The sequence below is a fragment of the Bufo gargarizans genome, unplaced genomic scaffold, assembly GCF_014858855.1.
Source record: "Bufo gargarizans isolate SCDJY-AF-19 unplaced genomic scaffold, ASM1485885v1 fragScaff_scaffold_281_pilon, whole genome shotgun sequence".
Lineage (NCBI taxonomy): Eukaryota > Metazoa > Chordata > Amphibia > Anura > Bufonidae > Bufo > Bufo gargarizans.
The window spans coordinates 388,586-405,905 of NW_025334079.1; the positions used below are offsets into that span (position 1 = coordinate 388,586).

Consider the following 17,320-nt stretch of genomic DNA (forward strand, 5'->3'; position numbering starts at 1 on the left):
ACAGTGGACCCCTCCGATCTCTCTTGGGCACGCTTCTCTATGGCTGCTTGAACTTCGGACTCGCCGGCCCACATCATCTCACCCCAATTGGGCTGTGGCCCGCCATCTTGTGTCTCTCGCTTTTGTTGGAGCTGGCTCTTGATGAGCAAAGCCTCTGCTTCCCGCGCTCGGGCTGGGTGGATCCTTCTTCTCCTGCTTTGGCTAGGCAAAAAACAACATACGCCATAGCTGGCAAAAATGGCCAATTAATCCCTCTTGTGCCGGCGTGCACCCTCTGGCACCTGTTTATCCAAGATAAATGCAATAAAGTCAAGGACAAGGCACAAAGGTAGATCCTGTTCGTGAAGCCAAATGGGACCCGCCGCCTCCCAGGGCCAATCGTGTCCCAGGTCTACAGGAATGCCGAGTAGTGTGGTGCAGCCCTTAATAGTTTCTGTGTGTGTCACGGTGCTCATACCTGGATACCGTCACTCCCCAGAGTTAGGCTCCAAAGCAATAAAGGATATATAATGATGGAGAATAAGTAGAGTCCAGACTTATAAAGTTCAACAGCTTTACTTGCATCAACTTGCATCCAGAAAATATTCAGGCTTTCTCTTGGTTCCAGCAGGCTTTGGCAGAAACTGGCAGGCAAACTTGAGTACTCTGCTTTCTTTCTCTGCTGTGCTAAACTCTTCTTAAGTCTGGTCACTGGGCTTTAGGGCTGTTCTGGTATCTCTGGAGTGGGAAGCTTTTGGCTGCTGACCCCCTAGTGACACTATGTAGATCTGTAAGGAGTCATGGTGCTCTGAGCTACTTCCCTTTTAAGAGACTCCTACCGCAGCCGGAGAACTTTTTCCCCTTGCTGCTACATCTTGCTACCCTAACCCTCCACATCTGCCTCCATCACAACCTTAGCATACACTGCCCTGGCTGATAGTTGTTATACATGTCTGGCTCTGATGGTGCCAGGCTTAGACTGCTCTAAACTAGAACTCAAACCCTCCCTTCTGGTAGGAAGCAGGACTGGCCCACCTCTGCCCAAAGGGGGGGGGGCGATAGAATGATGCGTTCCGTTCTGTCTAGAGATCTCTCTCTTTCTGCCAGACACACACACACCGCCATCTGCTGGACAACCAGAAACATTACATGAACATAGCCATTTCAGAGCGATAGTATAAATGCAGAGTGACAAAGGACCTAAAAAAAATACACAGATGACATTGTAGTTAGCAATTAAAGACAGTAGCAAAGTGAAGAATATAAATACCACTTTGGGATATTACAGATTTTGCTACCATGGACCATAAGTTATGGTCTTTGGTAGCGGAATCTATAATGGAATTCTTAGACAACCGAACCTTGTACACTGAACTTGAAAACACAAGTTTGCTCAACACTCTTTATGACCAGTCACACAGATGGAAAAACTGTTAATCTTTTGTGACAGAGATCACACAGTAAATAAATCTGTGCCTCCGTTTTAGGTTTAAAGGTGGATTTTGATGAGTAGATAATCGCTACTATTCAAACGTAAGTGATGGAAGATGGAGGAGAATAATGGCATGTAAATGTTTCTAAAAATTTAGCGATCTTACCAAAAAAACGTTAGTTTAATGTCTGTGAAATCGTAAAAAGTTCCTCCACATCGGGAATATGATTGTCCTATCAATTTTATTCCTGGAGCTAAGTTGCCCAAATTTGGGTTGTATAACCTTCTGGACCTGAAAGATTGGCCAGAAGAGAGTACATTACCAAGAGTTTGGCTAAAGGACACATAAGACCTTCCAAATCTCCAGTGGCAGCATGGGGTTTTTTTGTTAAAAAAAAAAAAAAGAAAAGACGGAGGTCTTCGGCCATGTCTGGATTTCCGTGAACTCAATCGGATTACTGAAATAACGTAACTGTTGGAGGGCACACAAATATCTGGTCCTACACCAGGCATCCTCAAACTGCGGCCCTCCAGCTGTTGCAAAACTTCAACTTCCAGCATGCCTACAGGTACAACTCCGAACAGCCTACAGCAGGGCATTGTGGGAGTTGTAGTTTTACAACAGCTGGAGGGCCACAGTTTGAGGATGCCTGTCCTACACAGACTCAAAGATTAATACATTTATTCAACACACATTTATAAAATATGTAAAATAGATATATATATAAAAACAAGATGAATACCGCTCCGTAATACATGCACATCACACATGAATAAAATATGATTAGCATTCTATGGATCACATCTAAAACCACAACCTATGTCACAGTTATGGTACACACGTCTGTTCGATGTACAAATAGTTATAGGGCACTGATTGTATTCAATTAAGATAAATGTCCAGTTGTTGCCATCTGTGTAACATTAGTACCATCCACTTACGTATTATAGGGTAGTTGCACCGTCCTTGATGTCACAACAACACTTTTAATTAAGCTGTTTCACTGGAATAAACAGTAATAGATAGTTATATCTTCATGACAAGTGCGTGTGCTGCGGCACACAAATGGGACACACGTCCCTGCGATAAATGTTGCTTATATATCAGTGGCTATATACATTAGGCCACATGTCCCGTTAGTATCCTCCTATCCGATGGCATGCGCTGCATATCGATACATAGACACACTTTCTCTCCTCAATATATAAAAATAGCACTCTGTGATTAACAAATTGCACCGAAGTACACATATAAATGGTTATATCCACACACTCATAGTAGTGTACGTTACCAGTCCACCGGGTGTTTTGGCTTCAGTTTCATGTCTTGAGCACTCAGGTGGAGCGAGAGCACAGAGCACCCAGACAGGGCTCATGTGACCGTGAAATGTTGGCACCACGTCTCTTGTCCCCTGGCCAGCCAGATTTATCAGCATCTGCTCCAGGACATGAAGGAGTGGAATTACATCATTTATCCCATAGTCCTGTTGACTGACAAATAAAGTGGCCTTCTCAAAGAGCCTGGGCAAACGGCAGGTGTCAGGCATTAGCTGACACTGGCCAACGTCGAAGTTACACAGGGGAGTGCCCCTGTCTACCTGCATCATCAAGAAATCGTTTACAGCCTTCCTCTGCTCTTACAGTTGATCCAACATGTGGAGGTGGAGTTCCAACAGGTGAAAACGTTGCCTAACACTATTCTGCCTTTGCAGCTGAAGGAGGCATGTTTTGCACGGTCAGATTGGCTTAAGTGCAAGCACAGTTTCCTGGCCATTTTCAAGACCTCTTTCAATTGGGTGTAAGACTTCAGGAACCGGGTTACAACCAGATGCAAGGCGCATGGATCAGCCCTCCTTGATGCAGCACTGACAGAATGTTCTTTCCGTTATCAGTGACCATGGTTTCGATCTTCAATTGTTGAGGAGACAGACAGGATTAGATTTCTTGGTTAATGACGCAGAGCAGATCCTCCCCGGTGTGACTCCGTCTGCCCAAGCTGGTCAGGTGCAGAACACAGTGCTCTGCATAGATGGTAAACTGGAGGACCACTCCGAACTGTGCCAACAGTGGAGGCTCTCCACCTTGGCTCTGCACAAGCCATCAGTTCTCTGAAATGTGCAGAGTTAACTACATGAAAATGGAGGGAGTGTAGTACCAGGATCATGTTCAGCTTCTTCACTGTTGGATGAATACTATTGTCCTTTTGCAATCACCTCAGTGATTGATTGCTGGCGAAATGTGTGATGAGGAGTAGAAGGAGCTTCAGGGCCAGTAGATGATGGGAAGGAAACACAGTTCCCTTCTGCTAAGGTGGTGGAGCCCTGACTGCAGCTGGGGTGTGGGCTACTGAGAGATGCATCAGGCTGTGCCACTACATTAGTGGCACGATTTTCCCAGGCCACTTTATGGTGACGCTCCATGTATTGATGCAGGGCCATGGTGCCAAAATTGGCACCCTGCCTGCGCTTCACCTTCTGCCCACAGATCCTACATACAGCCACACTGAAGTCCTTCAGGTTCAGGACAGGTGAAGGCACAGAGCTTATTGCTGAGCCATGCCAACTAAGTGTGGTGCCAGAGGCACCCACCGACTCCTCCTGGCTGTGAGTGTCTGATGTCAGTTGAGATGACGTTGAAGACCAAGTCAATCATTCCAGGACAACAGGATTGGTTGTCAAGATGGACATCTAATAACAGTTAAAACACAAAGCTTATTCACCCCAATTTGAGAATCAAGACCTAATGGAATTAGTTATCTATTAAAGAAGGTCCACACCCCAATAACAGTAGTATTAGATAGCTTATTTGCCCCAATTTGAGAATCAAGGCTTCATAGAATTACTTATTAGGTGGACACTGTTCAATTAGCCCTACACATAGATTGATGCAAAGTGGGCTGTCTCCTATGGATCCCTTCAGCTTCTGATTACAGAGCCGGCAGTGTCCCTATGGTCTCCTTATGCTTACCCTACAGTGTGTAAAACATTCCCTACACTCTCCCTAGACTGTCCCTGCACTCTCCCTATCCAATATTCCACAATTAAAGGCTTCTTGAACACTGTACCTAACACTTGCCTCATCTCTCCCTATGCTCAGCTCACAGTGAAATGGCTGAGACCACAAAAGAATGAGGCTTTTATAGGGCTGTGACATCACAGGGGTTGGCTAGTTGCTGATTGACCATGATATTATGGGTGATCTTGCATTCCTGGGTTTTGCTTTGTATTGCGTGTAGCCGCCATTTTAGGGGGAAAAAAAAAAGCCATTTGTTACAATGAAGTGCAAGAAAATTTGGATTTGTTACGAATCTAATTTTTACTAAACTTCGGACCGAACTCCACTTCAGATGCTTAGATTCGCTCAACACTAGCGATTTATCTGCTTGTCTAAATCCACTTTTAGAATCCATTAAAGACACTACTTATAACGTTACAATAACCTCAACATGAGATAAACTAAAGTAACTAAAACATATATGAAACACATCACAGGATTCTGCACCCAGTGGTCCTTTTTCTGCCCAGCTGTGTGGTGTCTGAATAAGTCACCATTCTTTTCTGACATTTATGGCTGTCCCCAAGCTACTGCCAACAATTGTAAAATAGATGCTTGGATGTGCACCAGGAATGGATCCTGTGGCTGATGATGACCAGCTCCGGTGTATTCCATCACAAATATATGCACATATATACCATCACTAGGGCTACACGGCTACATGTGTCAAGCGACAAAAAGGAGACAACTACACTGCGACGTGTTGCACCAATGTGGCACACCATTGTTTGTAATGACAGTCAATGGTGTCCAACTTGGATGGATTTTTGCGACTGTTGTAGTCACAGTGTGACGACATTAACTATTGACACATGTCGATGGGTAGCCCGAGCCTTACCCCGATTTATATTCATTCAGATATATTGTTATAGGACTTGTACATATTAACACCCCACAACTAGAATCTACTGAGGTGTGGTGGACATGTGCAACCAAACCACTTGTATTTAGGTGAGGTGGAAAGTTCACCATTCATACCAGCTCATTGACATAATTTATTTTCCATGAAGGGATAAGCAGGTATATCCCATTATCCCATTATGTGGGAGATGGAGGAAAAGAGATGGGACATGCAGACAAAGGATACCAAAAACGGCCCAGCCAGGTCTCTAAGGGTTACATAGCATAGTGTGGGAAAAATATAATATCCTGTTCCAGAAGGGCCATAAACAATAGTACGTGTCAGCTACATCTGCCCCATCTGGGGTCAGTATGTTTCCCACGTGGAGATTCCTCAGGAACATCTCCCAGTAGGAGAGGATGTTTTTCAGAGCTTCTGATACAGACTAGAATCAAACTAGGAGAGTCCATAGAGGCCAGAGACCCAACACAGTGTCCCATCATTTATCTGAGATTTGCTTATATCATCGTTCTGTCCAGGGAAAGCGTCTATGGCAAAAATTATTATCCAGTAGATCAGCGATAAGGCTTCACATGAGCCCATCAGCTGAGGGAACCCAAGAGGTAAAGTCTGCTAATAGAACATATTTTTAACTGCATGTATAGAAGGAAATGCTAAAAATGTATAATTAAGATGACATGCAAAAAAAAAAATGAAACCCAAAATTAGTAAAATGCAATCATAAAAATTACCTCAAAGGTGTTCATAGCCTTTAGGGTATTAAAAAGAATGGCTTTCCCCTAAATGCTAATCTGTTCTCCTTTCCTCTAGGTCATGGTCTTCATACATGGTGGAGGGCTGCTGTTTGGGGCGGCAAGTATGCATGATGGCTCTGCTCTTAGCGCCTACGAGAACGTGGTGGTTGTGTCTATACAGTACAGGCTGGGGATCCCAGGATTCTTCAGGTAAAGGTCTCGCTATAATGTATCTGCACCATTCTCTATCATTGCACAGGTGACACATAGGGTTAATTTACACAAAAGTAACTGAGTAACTTTGTAAATATACATAATTGCTTGCAGAATGCATCTGTATTAACCCCCTCAGCCCCCCTAGCTGAAACCCCCTTAATGACCAGGCCACTTTTTACACTTCTGCACTACACTACTTTCACCGTTTATCGCTCGGTCATGCAACTTACCACCCAAATGAATTGTCTCCTTTTCTTCTCACTAATAGAGCTTTCATTTGGTGGTATTTCATTGCTGCTGACATTTTTACTTTTTTTGATATTAATCAAAATTGACCGAAATTTTTGCAAAACAATGAAATTTTTCACTTTCTGTTGCAAATGCAATAAGTGTATATTTATTGGTTTGGGTAAAAGTTATAACATTTACAAACTATGGTGCAAAAAAATTAATTTACGCACTTTCACTTTCTGAATACCTGTCATGTTTCCTGAGGTTCTACAATGCCCAGACAGTAGAAACACCCCACAAATGACCCCATTTCGGAAAGTAGACACCCTAAGGTATTCGCTGATGGGCATAGTGAGTTCATGGAAGTTTTTATTTTTTGTCACAAGTTAGCGGAAAATGATTTATTTTTATTTTTCTCTTACAAAGTCTCGTATTCCACTAACTTTTGACAAAAAAATAAAATTTTACATAAACTCACCATACCCCTCGCAGAATACCTTGGGGTGTTGTCTTTCCAAAATGGGGTCACATGTGGGGTATTTATACTGCCCTGGCATTTTAGGGGCCCTAAAGTGTGAGAAGTAGTTTGGAATCCAAATGCGTAAAAATACCCTGTGAAATCCTAAAAGTACTCATTGGAATTTGGGCCCCTTTGTGCACCTAGGCTGCAAAAAAGTGTCACACATGTGGTATCGCCGTACTCAGGAGAAGTAGGGCAATGTGGTTTGGGGTATATTTTTACATATACCCATGCTGGGTGAGAGAAATATCTCTGTAAAAGACAACTTTTCAATTTTTTTATACAACGTTGTCATTTTACAGAGATATTTCTCTCACCCAGCATGGGTATATGTAAAAATACACCCCAAACCACATTGCCCTACTTCTCCTGAGTACGGCGATACCACATGTGTGACACTTTTTTGCAGCCTAGGTGCACAAAGGGGCCCAAATTCCAATGAGTACCTTTAGGATTTCACAGGGCATTTTTACGCATTTGGATTCCGTGAGGGATACGGTGAGTTCATGTAAGATTTTATTTTTTGTCACAAGTTAGTGGAATATGAGACTTTGTAAGAAAAAAAAATCAATTTCCGCTAACTTAAACAAAAAAAGAATCTTCTATGAACTCGCCCCTCAAAAGTGATCTTTATAGCGCTGCAACGATTTTACGGTGTTTTTGCAATGATCAGAAAAAAAAATTCTGTCACTGCGGTGGGGCGAACTGAACGCAAGTGTGCGCACAAGATCTGGCCTGATCAGGCGAACACTGCGTTTTTTGTAGAGCCTATAGAACATGTCCTATTCTTGTCCGCAATTGCGGAGAAGAAAAGGCATTTTCTATATAGTTCTGGCAATGTGCGGATCCGCAAAATGCGGAAAGCACATTGCTGGTGTGGCGAAACCAACCTCGCCACTGGGTTTTGGAGGGGGCTGTTTAAAAGCCTCTTGCCTCAGGATTATGGCCCATAGTAACTGTAAAGGAGAAGACAGACCGGCCGCACAGCTTAAATCTGTCTGTAGAATTGTATTTTATGTTATTATGCGTTCGGTTACATTGTATGTTATGTGAGGCACCCAGATAGCTAATAGTATTGTATTCGTGTGGTCTGAGTGCCAGTCACCTAATGATATGCACTCAGACTTGAGCTATCTGGGGATATGTTACATGTCTGTGTTTGCTGTGGGGGTGTGCCATTGTGTGTTTGGGTGGTGATGTCTGTCCTGTTGTCTCCACATGTGTATTGGTGATCTCCCCTTTGTCCTGAGAGATAATTGGATTGCCTTCGGTTGTCTCTGGGACAGAGAGGAGGAAACCATGATGCATTGTGGGGATGTGTTGTATCTGTTCTGTATTTGCAAAACTGTAATAAAAACCAGGCTGGGTGTGCCAGCACATCAGACCACTGCTGACCCTCAAGATGGAGCCTTGTCTCGTTATTGGGGGGATTCCCTGTATGCTGTTAGAGACTGATTGCCAGGAGTGTAAGCCGACTGAATGCTTTTCCTGTTCGTCTGCCGGCAGCTATCCGCGAGGTTCCAGCTTGGAGTGCTATGGGGACTGGGTATTGCGGATGTGCTAGCGGCCATCGAGCAGCCCATGTCCTCAGCTCTATACACAAAATCCCGGGGACAGGTTCCCTTTAATCTCCAGAGCAGCATTCACAATTAGACACAGCTATTAGACCTTCCACTAACACTATCTTAGCAATTAATGTGGTAGGGGAGGAGGAGGTAATATCTTCAGCATCAAATTGTATTGTACAGAGCATGGAATAAAGAAGACATTTTCCCCAGAATGCAAATAATTAGAGATTATAAATTAGTATAAAGTATGATTCCACCAGCTGAATAGTGAGTGCCGCTCTGAAGTATAATACAAGATGTAACTCAGGAGCAGTACAGGATAAGTAATGTACAGACGTGGACAAAATTGTTGGTACCCTTTGGTCAATGAAAGAAAAAGTCACAATGGTCACAGAAATAACTTTAATCTGACAAAAGTAATAATAAATTAAAATTCTATAAATGTTAACCAATGAAAGTCAGACATTGTTTTTCAACCATGCTTCAACAGAATTATGTAAAAAAATAAACTCATGAAACAGGCATGGACAAAAATGATGGTACCCCTAACTTAATATTTTGTTGCGCAACCTTTTGAGGCAATCACTGCAATCAAACGCTTCCTGTAACTGTCAATGAGACATCTGCACCTCTCAGCAGGTATTTTGGCCCACTCCTCATGAGCAAACTGCTCCAGTTGTGTCCGGTTTGAAGGGTGCCTTTTCCAGACTGCATGTTTCAGCTCCTTCCAAAGATGCTCAATAGGATTGAGGTCAGGGCTCATAGAAGGCCACTTTAGAATAGTCCAATTTTTTCCTCTTAGCCATTCTTGGGTGTTTTTAGCGGTGTGTTTTGGGTCATTGTCCTGTTGCAAGACCCATGACCTGCGACTGAGACCAAGCTTTCTGACACTGGCTAGTACATTTCTCTCTAGAATTCCTTGATAGTCTTGAGATTTCATTGTACCCTGCACAGATTCAAGACACCCTGTGCCAGACGCAGCAAAGCAGCCCCAGAACATAACAGAGCCTCCTCCATGTTTCACAGTAGGGACAGTGTTCTTTTCTTGATATGCTTCATTTTTTCGTCTGTGAACATACAGCTGATGTGCCTTGGCAAAAACTTCGATTTTTGTCTCATCTGTCCACAGGACATTCTCCCAGAAGCTTTGTGGCTTGTCAACATGTAGTTTGGCATATTCCAGTCTTGCTTTTTTATGATTCGTTTTCAACAATGGTGTCCTCCTTGGTCGTCTCCCATGTAGTCCACTTTGGCTCAAACAACGACGGATGGTGCGATCTGACACTGATGTTCCTTGAGCATGAAGTTCACCTTGAATCTCTTTAGAAGTCTTTCTAGGCTCTTTTGTTACCATTCGGATTATCCGTCTCTTAGATTTGTCATCAATTTTCCTCCTGCGGCCACGTCCAGGGAGGTTGGCTACAGTCCCATGGATCTTAAACTTATGAATAATATGTGCAACTGTACTCACAGGAACATCTAGTTGCTTGGAGATGGTCTTATAGCCTTTACCTTTAACATGCTTGTCTATAATTTTCTTTCTGATCTCTTGAGACAGCTCTTTCCTTTGCTTCCTCTGGTCCATGTCGAGTGTGGTACACACCATATCACCAAACAACACAGTGATTACCTGGAGCCATATATATAGGCCCAATGGCTGATTACAAGGTTGTAGACACCTGTGATGCTAATTAGTGGACACACCTTGAATTAACATGTCCCTTTGGTCACATTATGTTCTGTGTTTTCTAGGGGTACCATCATTTTTGTCCATGCCTGTTTCATGAGTTTATTTTTTTACATAATTCTGTTGAAGCATGGTTGAAAAACAATGTCTGACTTTCATTGGTTAACATTTATAGAATTTTAATTTATTATTACTTTTGTCAGATTAAAGTTATTTCTGTGACCATTGTGACTTTTTCTTTCATTGACCAAAGGGTACCAACAATTTTGTCCACGTCTGTATGTACACAGTGACTGCACCAGCAGAATAGTGAGTGCCGCTCTGAAGTATAATACAAGATGTAACTCAGGAGCAGTACAGGATAAGTAATGTATGTACACAGTGACTGCACCAGCAGAATAGTGAGTGCAGCTCTGGAGTATAATACAGGATGCAACTCAGGATTAGTACAAGATAAGTAATGTATGTACAGAGTAACTCCACCAGCAGAATAGTGAGTGCAGCTCTGGAGTATAATGCAAGGTATAACTCAGTCGGGATCAGTACAGGATAAGTAATGTATGTACACAGTGACTGCACCAGCAGAATAGTGAGTGCAGCTCTGGAGTATAATGCAAGGTATAACTCAGTCGGGATCAGTACAGGATGAGTAATTTGAAGTAAGTCTATTTTAAATGTAATATGTAAATGATGATCAGACTTGGACATAGACTTCAGGCTTCAGTTATCCTATAAAATGTACCTTTTCCTCTTATTTCAGTACTGGAGATGAGCAATTGCCTGGTAATTACGGGCTTCTAGACCAAGTTGCCGCCCTACGATGGGTACAGGAAAACATTGCAGACTTTGGTGGTGACCCCACATCTGTCACTATATTTGGTGAATCTGCCGGTGCGATCAGCGTCTCCTTTCTTGTAAGTTCTTTCTAGTGTTTGATACGCAGCGATCCATATTGAGCATCTATCACCCCTGGGAAATTCTTATTTTGTATTCCTTTAAATATATTAGATAAATGTGGTGCTTAGTTATTAAAAACATCATTAATAGATCCGATGAGGGTGATCCGAATTGTCTTCTTCTAGGTGCTCTCTCCTTTAGCCAAAGGTCTGTTCCACCGCGCCATCGCAGAGAGCGGAGCTGTAACAATGCCTAACTTCGTGGTCAGCAACTCTGAAGATCTCCTCTACTACCAGAATGTAAGTATAGTCCATCCAGAAGGAATACACCCATCATTTCTCTAGATTTAAAGCTATGTGGGATTTTTCTGATTCAATCTGAGATGATATTCATTGTGCTAACCCCATTTTTCCACGTTGAAATAACTCGCGTCTGATTAAACATTTTATTGGGGGATTGTGGTGATAACTGAAGGCTGAACAACTTCCACAACTTTTGCAATCGCAATTTCTGCACCTCCTGTTGCTGCTCCACGGTTATAGTTCCACTGTGGGAGCAAGAGCTAGAGATGAGCAAAGTTATCAAAAATTTGATTTGGCTGCTTCGCCGAATATCAGAAAGAAATTTGATTTGTTATAAATTACTTTGTTAGGAATCGATCTGAAATTCAGATCGAAGTCCACTTGGTTAACTTCGATTTGCCCAACACTAGTGAAAGCCACAACCGGTCCTGAAGTGAATACAGTGTATACAATATCTGAATATTACATCTGTTTGCCTCTGCAGATAGTAGCGAAGACATCAGGCTGTGATCTCTCCTCCATAGCCGACTGTCTGAGGAAGAAATCGGAGGAGGAGCTTCTCTCCATTACCAAAGAAATGGTAGGTGTTGTATCCCCCTACAATAGTATTACAACAGCTCCCATAGTCTTTGGTTCTGGTGCACAAACACTACTCACAAAATGTTCGGTATATTTGTCTTGTGGGTGAAATTTCAGGATGACCCTAAAATGCCTTCTGACCTTTACAGAAGAACGTAATGTGACCTTGTCTAACCTTCTGAATGCACATGTCCAACTGTTCAGTGTTTCAGGACTTTTTTCACAACTTGCTGTTCTCTAACAAGGAGCTTAACATCAAAATTTACAACAGGCATTTGATCCATGAATCGCCCAATAGAATTCCTGGTTCAATTAGTTATTAATTATTCTCATCATGCCGTTCACATTCTGACATCATGAGAACAAGACAACACCTAACAATGGATCACCAATACCTCGCCATTACGAGGCTTCAAGCAGGATGTCCTCAGATAGAAGTGGCCACTGAGCTTAGAGCGTTAGAGAGTCATCAGCAGGTTGGATCAGAGATACAGAGACTGGAAGAGTCACAGAAAGTCAGAGAAGTAGACGTCTTTTGGACACATCCCACACTAATGACCGCTTCATTGTGAAGGACAGGATGATGAATGCCACACAACTCCAGGCACATTTAAGGAAGGTGAGAGGCACCCAAGTGTAACATCGGACCATTCAAAACTGTTTACATCAGTTTGGTCTGTGTGCTAGACGACCTACAAGTGTACCTGACCGCACCACCAGGCACAGACGTCATTGTCTTGCATGGAGAATCTACCCTGGACGAAGGACCCGTGGCCTCAGTGCTGTTCACTGATGAAAGACGATTCACGCTGAGCGGAAATGATGGCCGCCAACGATGTTGGAGACGTCAAGGAGAGTGCTCTGCATCAGCCACTGTGGTCACGGGCCTTTGGTGGTGGTGTTACGGTGTAGGCAGTTGTGTCTAGTCCATACAGAACTGCCCTACACTGTGAATGGTCCATTGACAAGCCCATACTACCAGAAGAACATCATTAATCCAGTCATTGTGCCTCTGCATGAACAACACAGGCCTAATTTCATCTTCATGGGGGACAATGCCCCAGCTCATCGAGGTCCCATCATGAGAGAACAGCTGCTGGAGACTGGGGGACCTCCACTGGAGTGTCCAGCACTTTTTCCAGACCGGAATTCCATTGAAAACCTATGGGATCAGCTGAGTCGCCCTGTAGAGGCTCGTAACTCTGTACCACAGAACCTCAATGTCTTGAGGGACGCTCTTCAAGTAGAGTGGGATGCCATGCCTCAGCAGACAATAAGGTGACTTGTGAACAGCAGGAGACATTGTTGTCAAGCCGGAATTGATGCTCAAGGCCACATGATAAGTTTTTGAGCCCCTGACATTTTGTGGAGGTATACCCACCACTGGTGTTTGCTTTTGTTTCAATAAATTGTCTGAGATGAGGAAATTGCCATTGCTGCTTCTACTTAAATGTCTGACTTTCATCATCTAATATCACTGGGGCCGGAACATTTTCCAAAAATAACATTTTACTGTTTCCATAAATTTTACCCAAATATGCTTGGCTTTTTGTGAGTAGTGTATCTACTGATCCATCACTGATGTATGGTTACCTACTGCTGTCCATCTCATGTGTCTCTGCAGGGCATACTGTTTCTTCCTGCCTGTGTGGATGGGGTTTTTCTACCTAAACCAGTAAAGGGGATAATGGCTGACAAGGAAGGAAACAAGGTCCCACTTCTCATTGGATTCAATAACCACGAGTTTGGTTGGGAAGCATTACAGGTAGGTGTAAAGCTAAAGAATAACAGCACTCTACAATAGTAGCTGTAGGTATTATAGGACATTGTGCCAAATTATTTGAGAGAGATTGTTCTTTTCATTTGAACAGTCAGTATGTTACGGCCACGGCAGGAGAATGGCAGCTGCAGCACAGTATGGAGCATGATGAGCAGGCAGACAGCACCAATTACATCATTGGGCCAATGATAAATAGCCACTGTAAGCAATGGCCGATCTGATCATTGTCATCAGCCAGAGATGGGTGGAAATCCTTATTGATCCATGAGCCTGATTCATTTAGACCAAGGTCTTGTTTGACACTACTTGTTTTACCTGCATGAACGTTTCGGAGCCTGGACTAGACAGTACAGTGATCGTAAACTAGGCCAGTTCCTGCTGCTGTGCCAGTCGGCCTTCCCAGAAGTCCAGCAGAAAGGGCACAATCCAGATATGACTCAACCTAGCTGTCCTGGTGGTGCATGTGCTGCAGAGTTGAGGGTGGGAATAGTAGTGGCTCTGGTTGCAATAATTATTTGCAGAGGAAATCTTTTCACTGATGCTCCATAGGGCCAGGACATTGGCAGGAGGGCACACCCTTTCTTCCCTTGGGGCTCCTGCCTGATGGTAGTTAGGTTGCCCTTGGTGTTACAAGTGTTGTATGGATGCAAGGCAGGAGTTGTAGATATTGTGGTTGGCAAATGATTCTGGAGTCGGTAACCAGGCCAGTTATAGAAAATACACAAGTCTCTCTTTACTAAAGTTCAGAATGGAACTGAAAAGGCAAATCTTCCTAAATAGCACTATATGGATATAGGCCAGGATAGGGATTGTAGTACTCCTTGCCCCTAGTTTTCCTAAGTCTCTCTCTCTGCATAATCTAAGGCTGATAATAATGTTCTTGCAAGCTTGATTGTAATTCCCAGCTGAATGATGGAGCATCAAGCATACAGTGGGCCAGACTGTGTCCAGGTGTGAGAGTGCAGATTCTGGACCTTCTATTTCTTTCGCTTCTCATTTCTTGGAGTTCGGTGAAGTAGTGATGGTTTTATCTCTGCGGATCTCAGAGACAGTGATTCTCTTGGATGAAGGTCTAGTTCTCTGAGGAGTATGCACATTTAGCCTTCTCTCACTTTGTCCACTAGCACACCACTGAGCTAGGAGCAGATCTAAGGCTACTTTCACATTAGCGGCAGCCTTCTTCGGCAGGCTGTTCTGGCGGGTGAACAGCCTGCCGAATCCATGCTGCTGCTAGCGCACGCGTGCCTCTGGAAGTCCACTCTGGCTCCATTCACTATAATGGGGGCGGGCCGGAGGTCGGGCAGACATGCCGAGTGGTGGCTGGAATAAAACTACATCATGTCACCAGCCGGAACAACCTGCCAGAGACGGCGGCTGCTAATGTGAAAGTGGCCTAAGGCCAACACCTAACTTCCTACAGGGGCAAAGTCAGGATTATTAACCCCAACTGATCCTTACAGAGAGATGCTGAGACATTACAAGGCATTAACACGTTGCATAACAAGTTTGATGTCAAGTGTGACCTGTTCCATCATGCAGCACACTGCATTGGCTGATGCGGCTTCTGCTAGACTGCAGAAACCCAACCGCTTAACACGCGTCTTCTCGCCTAAACGAAATAACGACAGAGGCACATGTTTTGTGGAGTGAGGATCGGTCACAGCTTTATTTATCTTTTTGAATTGCTTTTTAACCAAACCACCAAACTCTTATCACCAGAAACATCTTCCAAGAGTATGAGAAGCGATATGCCCCACGGAAACCACAGCGGGCAAGTCCGCCTTCTCCTCCGGCCTTAGTCATTTATTTCCACCGACCTCCAGCTGTGACTTAAACCATGACAACTGTAAGAAAGATATGTAAGACAAAACATTATAGAGACGAGGTGCCAATGAAAAGAGGCCGAGCCGTGATAAGTCCTCCTATTTATTACCTCTAGGGGGAGGGACAGGAGAGACCATCTGATCTGCACCAGGAGAAGGGGGGGGGGGGAGACCAAATACTCAAATAGGCAGACCCAGTGCTAAAGGAATAACCCCCCCCCCTTCAGGAGAAACCACAATGCCGGCAGAAGACATGAGGGATTTAACACATTAGCTGCCAACAGTATCTGTAGTCAAAAATGCCCTCGCTATATGCTGTGGCGTTAACTACTAGCGGGAGAGTGCTGATTTAAATTTGAGGGAAAGCATGGAACTGCAAAACATTTAGAAAACAAGACCCAAAAATTTAAAAAAAAAAGAAAGTGCAGCTGGTCAGAAGTATGATCATATAGCAGATATTGACGTTGCTCAATGCCCACCACTGTCCCACTGTTTGGGGTGGGCATGGCGGCACATCTATCAAGGCTCCAGGCCGGCCAACTCCATGCATCTTCTGCTCCTGCCTGCTAGGTCCTTCCCTCCAGCAGCCCTGTGTTTTTGCTGACTTTTAAAGGGCCACCACACATGCTCCCTGATCTATTACAGCTTGTGGCTGGCCACCTGTGGGTATTTAAGGCACTTTTGCCTGGGGGAAGCTGGCCAGAAGAATACGATAGAGTGCAATTACAGTTGGGTGAAGCTACAGAACTGCCCAACATTTAGAAAAGGAGGCAATTGTAACAGAAAACTGTCTAGAATGTCAGACACTATAGAACAGAATTTGGAAAACAAGACCATTTTAAACACTTTTATTAAGAATTACATTTTGATGAAGGCGCAGAACTGCAGGACAGTTCCTACAACTAAATGGTACCAGAGAAACTGCATAGCCGGCAGCTTGGCCAGGTGGAAGTCCAACATGGACACAAGCTAATGGTGGTCGCAAATTGTGTTCTCATGGCCACTCATTCCGTTATGGATGTCTCACAAAGCAGCAGCGGACGAGAAGTAACTGATGATGATGACAAGGGCTGCCACAAGGAGACGAGGAGGAGGAGGACAGACTTCTTCTGAATGTTCTATTTTCCCACCTCATGTGCTGCATTCCAGCCCTGGTATCTATGTTTATGCTTGAATGCCCACTGCTTATTTTCCTTCCTGGAAAGATCTTCTGCGGATTTTTCACATGGCAGTGGTTTATTGTGCCGCCCATGTGGACAAAAAACACAAAGCTAGCAGCGGCCGAGCTCGTTAGTATCAGTGACCTCACCAGTTCTTGCCATGGGCACAATAGAAGCAGGATGGTCCCTAGCCTTTTAGGTTTTGGCTGTCTGTTGTCTCTGCTCTTTATTGCCTCTGCGGCCAGCACCCTCCTCCTCCTCTGCATCCATATCCAGCTCCCAGATAGCATTGGGTCCCCCACTTCTACCTGAACCTCCTCCTCATGTCAGTCTAAACGCAGACAGTCATAAGCAGGAAGACTGTCTTGAGTATCTTGCATAGAACATGGGGTGATGTTGGTGCCCCACTAGGATGAGGAAGTGAAGGCAACAAATAAAAAGGCTTCTCTGCGGTTGCAAGAAGTAGGAGCAGGAGGAATGCACTGAACCCTAGCTC

General features: G+C 44.0%; 1 protein-coding gene across 1 annotated transcript in view; it reads left to right on the top strand.

Annotated features, from left to right (window-relative positions):
- Window positions 1-17,320, top strand: part of LOC122922357 (fatty acyl-CoA hydrolase precursor, medium chain-like) — a 76,334-nt gene that overhangs the window by 33,716 nt on the left and 25,298 nt on the right. The window contains exons 4-8 of the mRNA XM_044272943.1: window positions 6,138-6,271; window positions 11,044-11,197; window positions 11,366-11,479; window positions 11,967-12,062; window positions 13,686-13,826. Of these exons, the coding sequence (XP_044128878.1) occupies window positions 6,138-6,271; window positions 11,044-11,197; window positions 11,366-11,479; window positions 11,967-12,062; window positions 13,686-13,826 (639 nt within the window). The remainder of the gene's footprint in view (window positions 1-6,137; window positions 6,272-11,043; window positions 11,198-11,365; window positions 11,480-11,966; window positions 12,063-13,685; window positions 13,827-17,320) is intronic.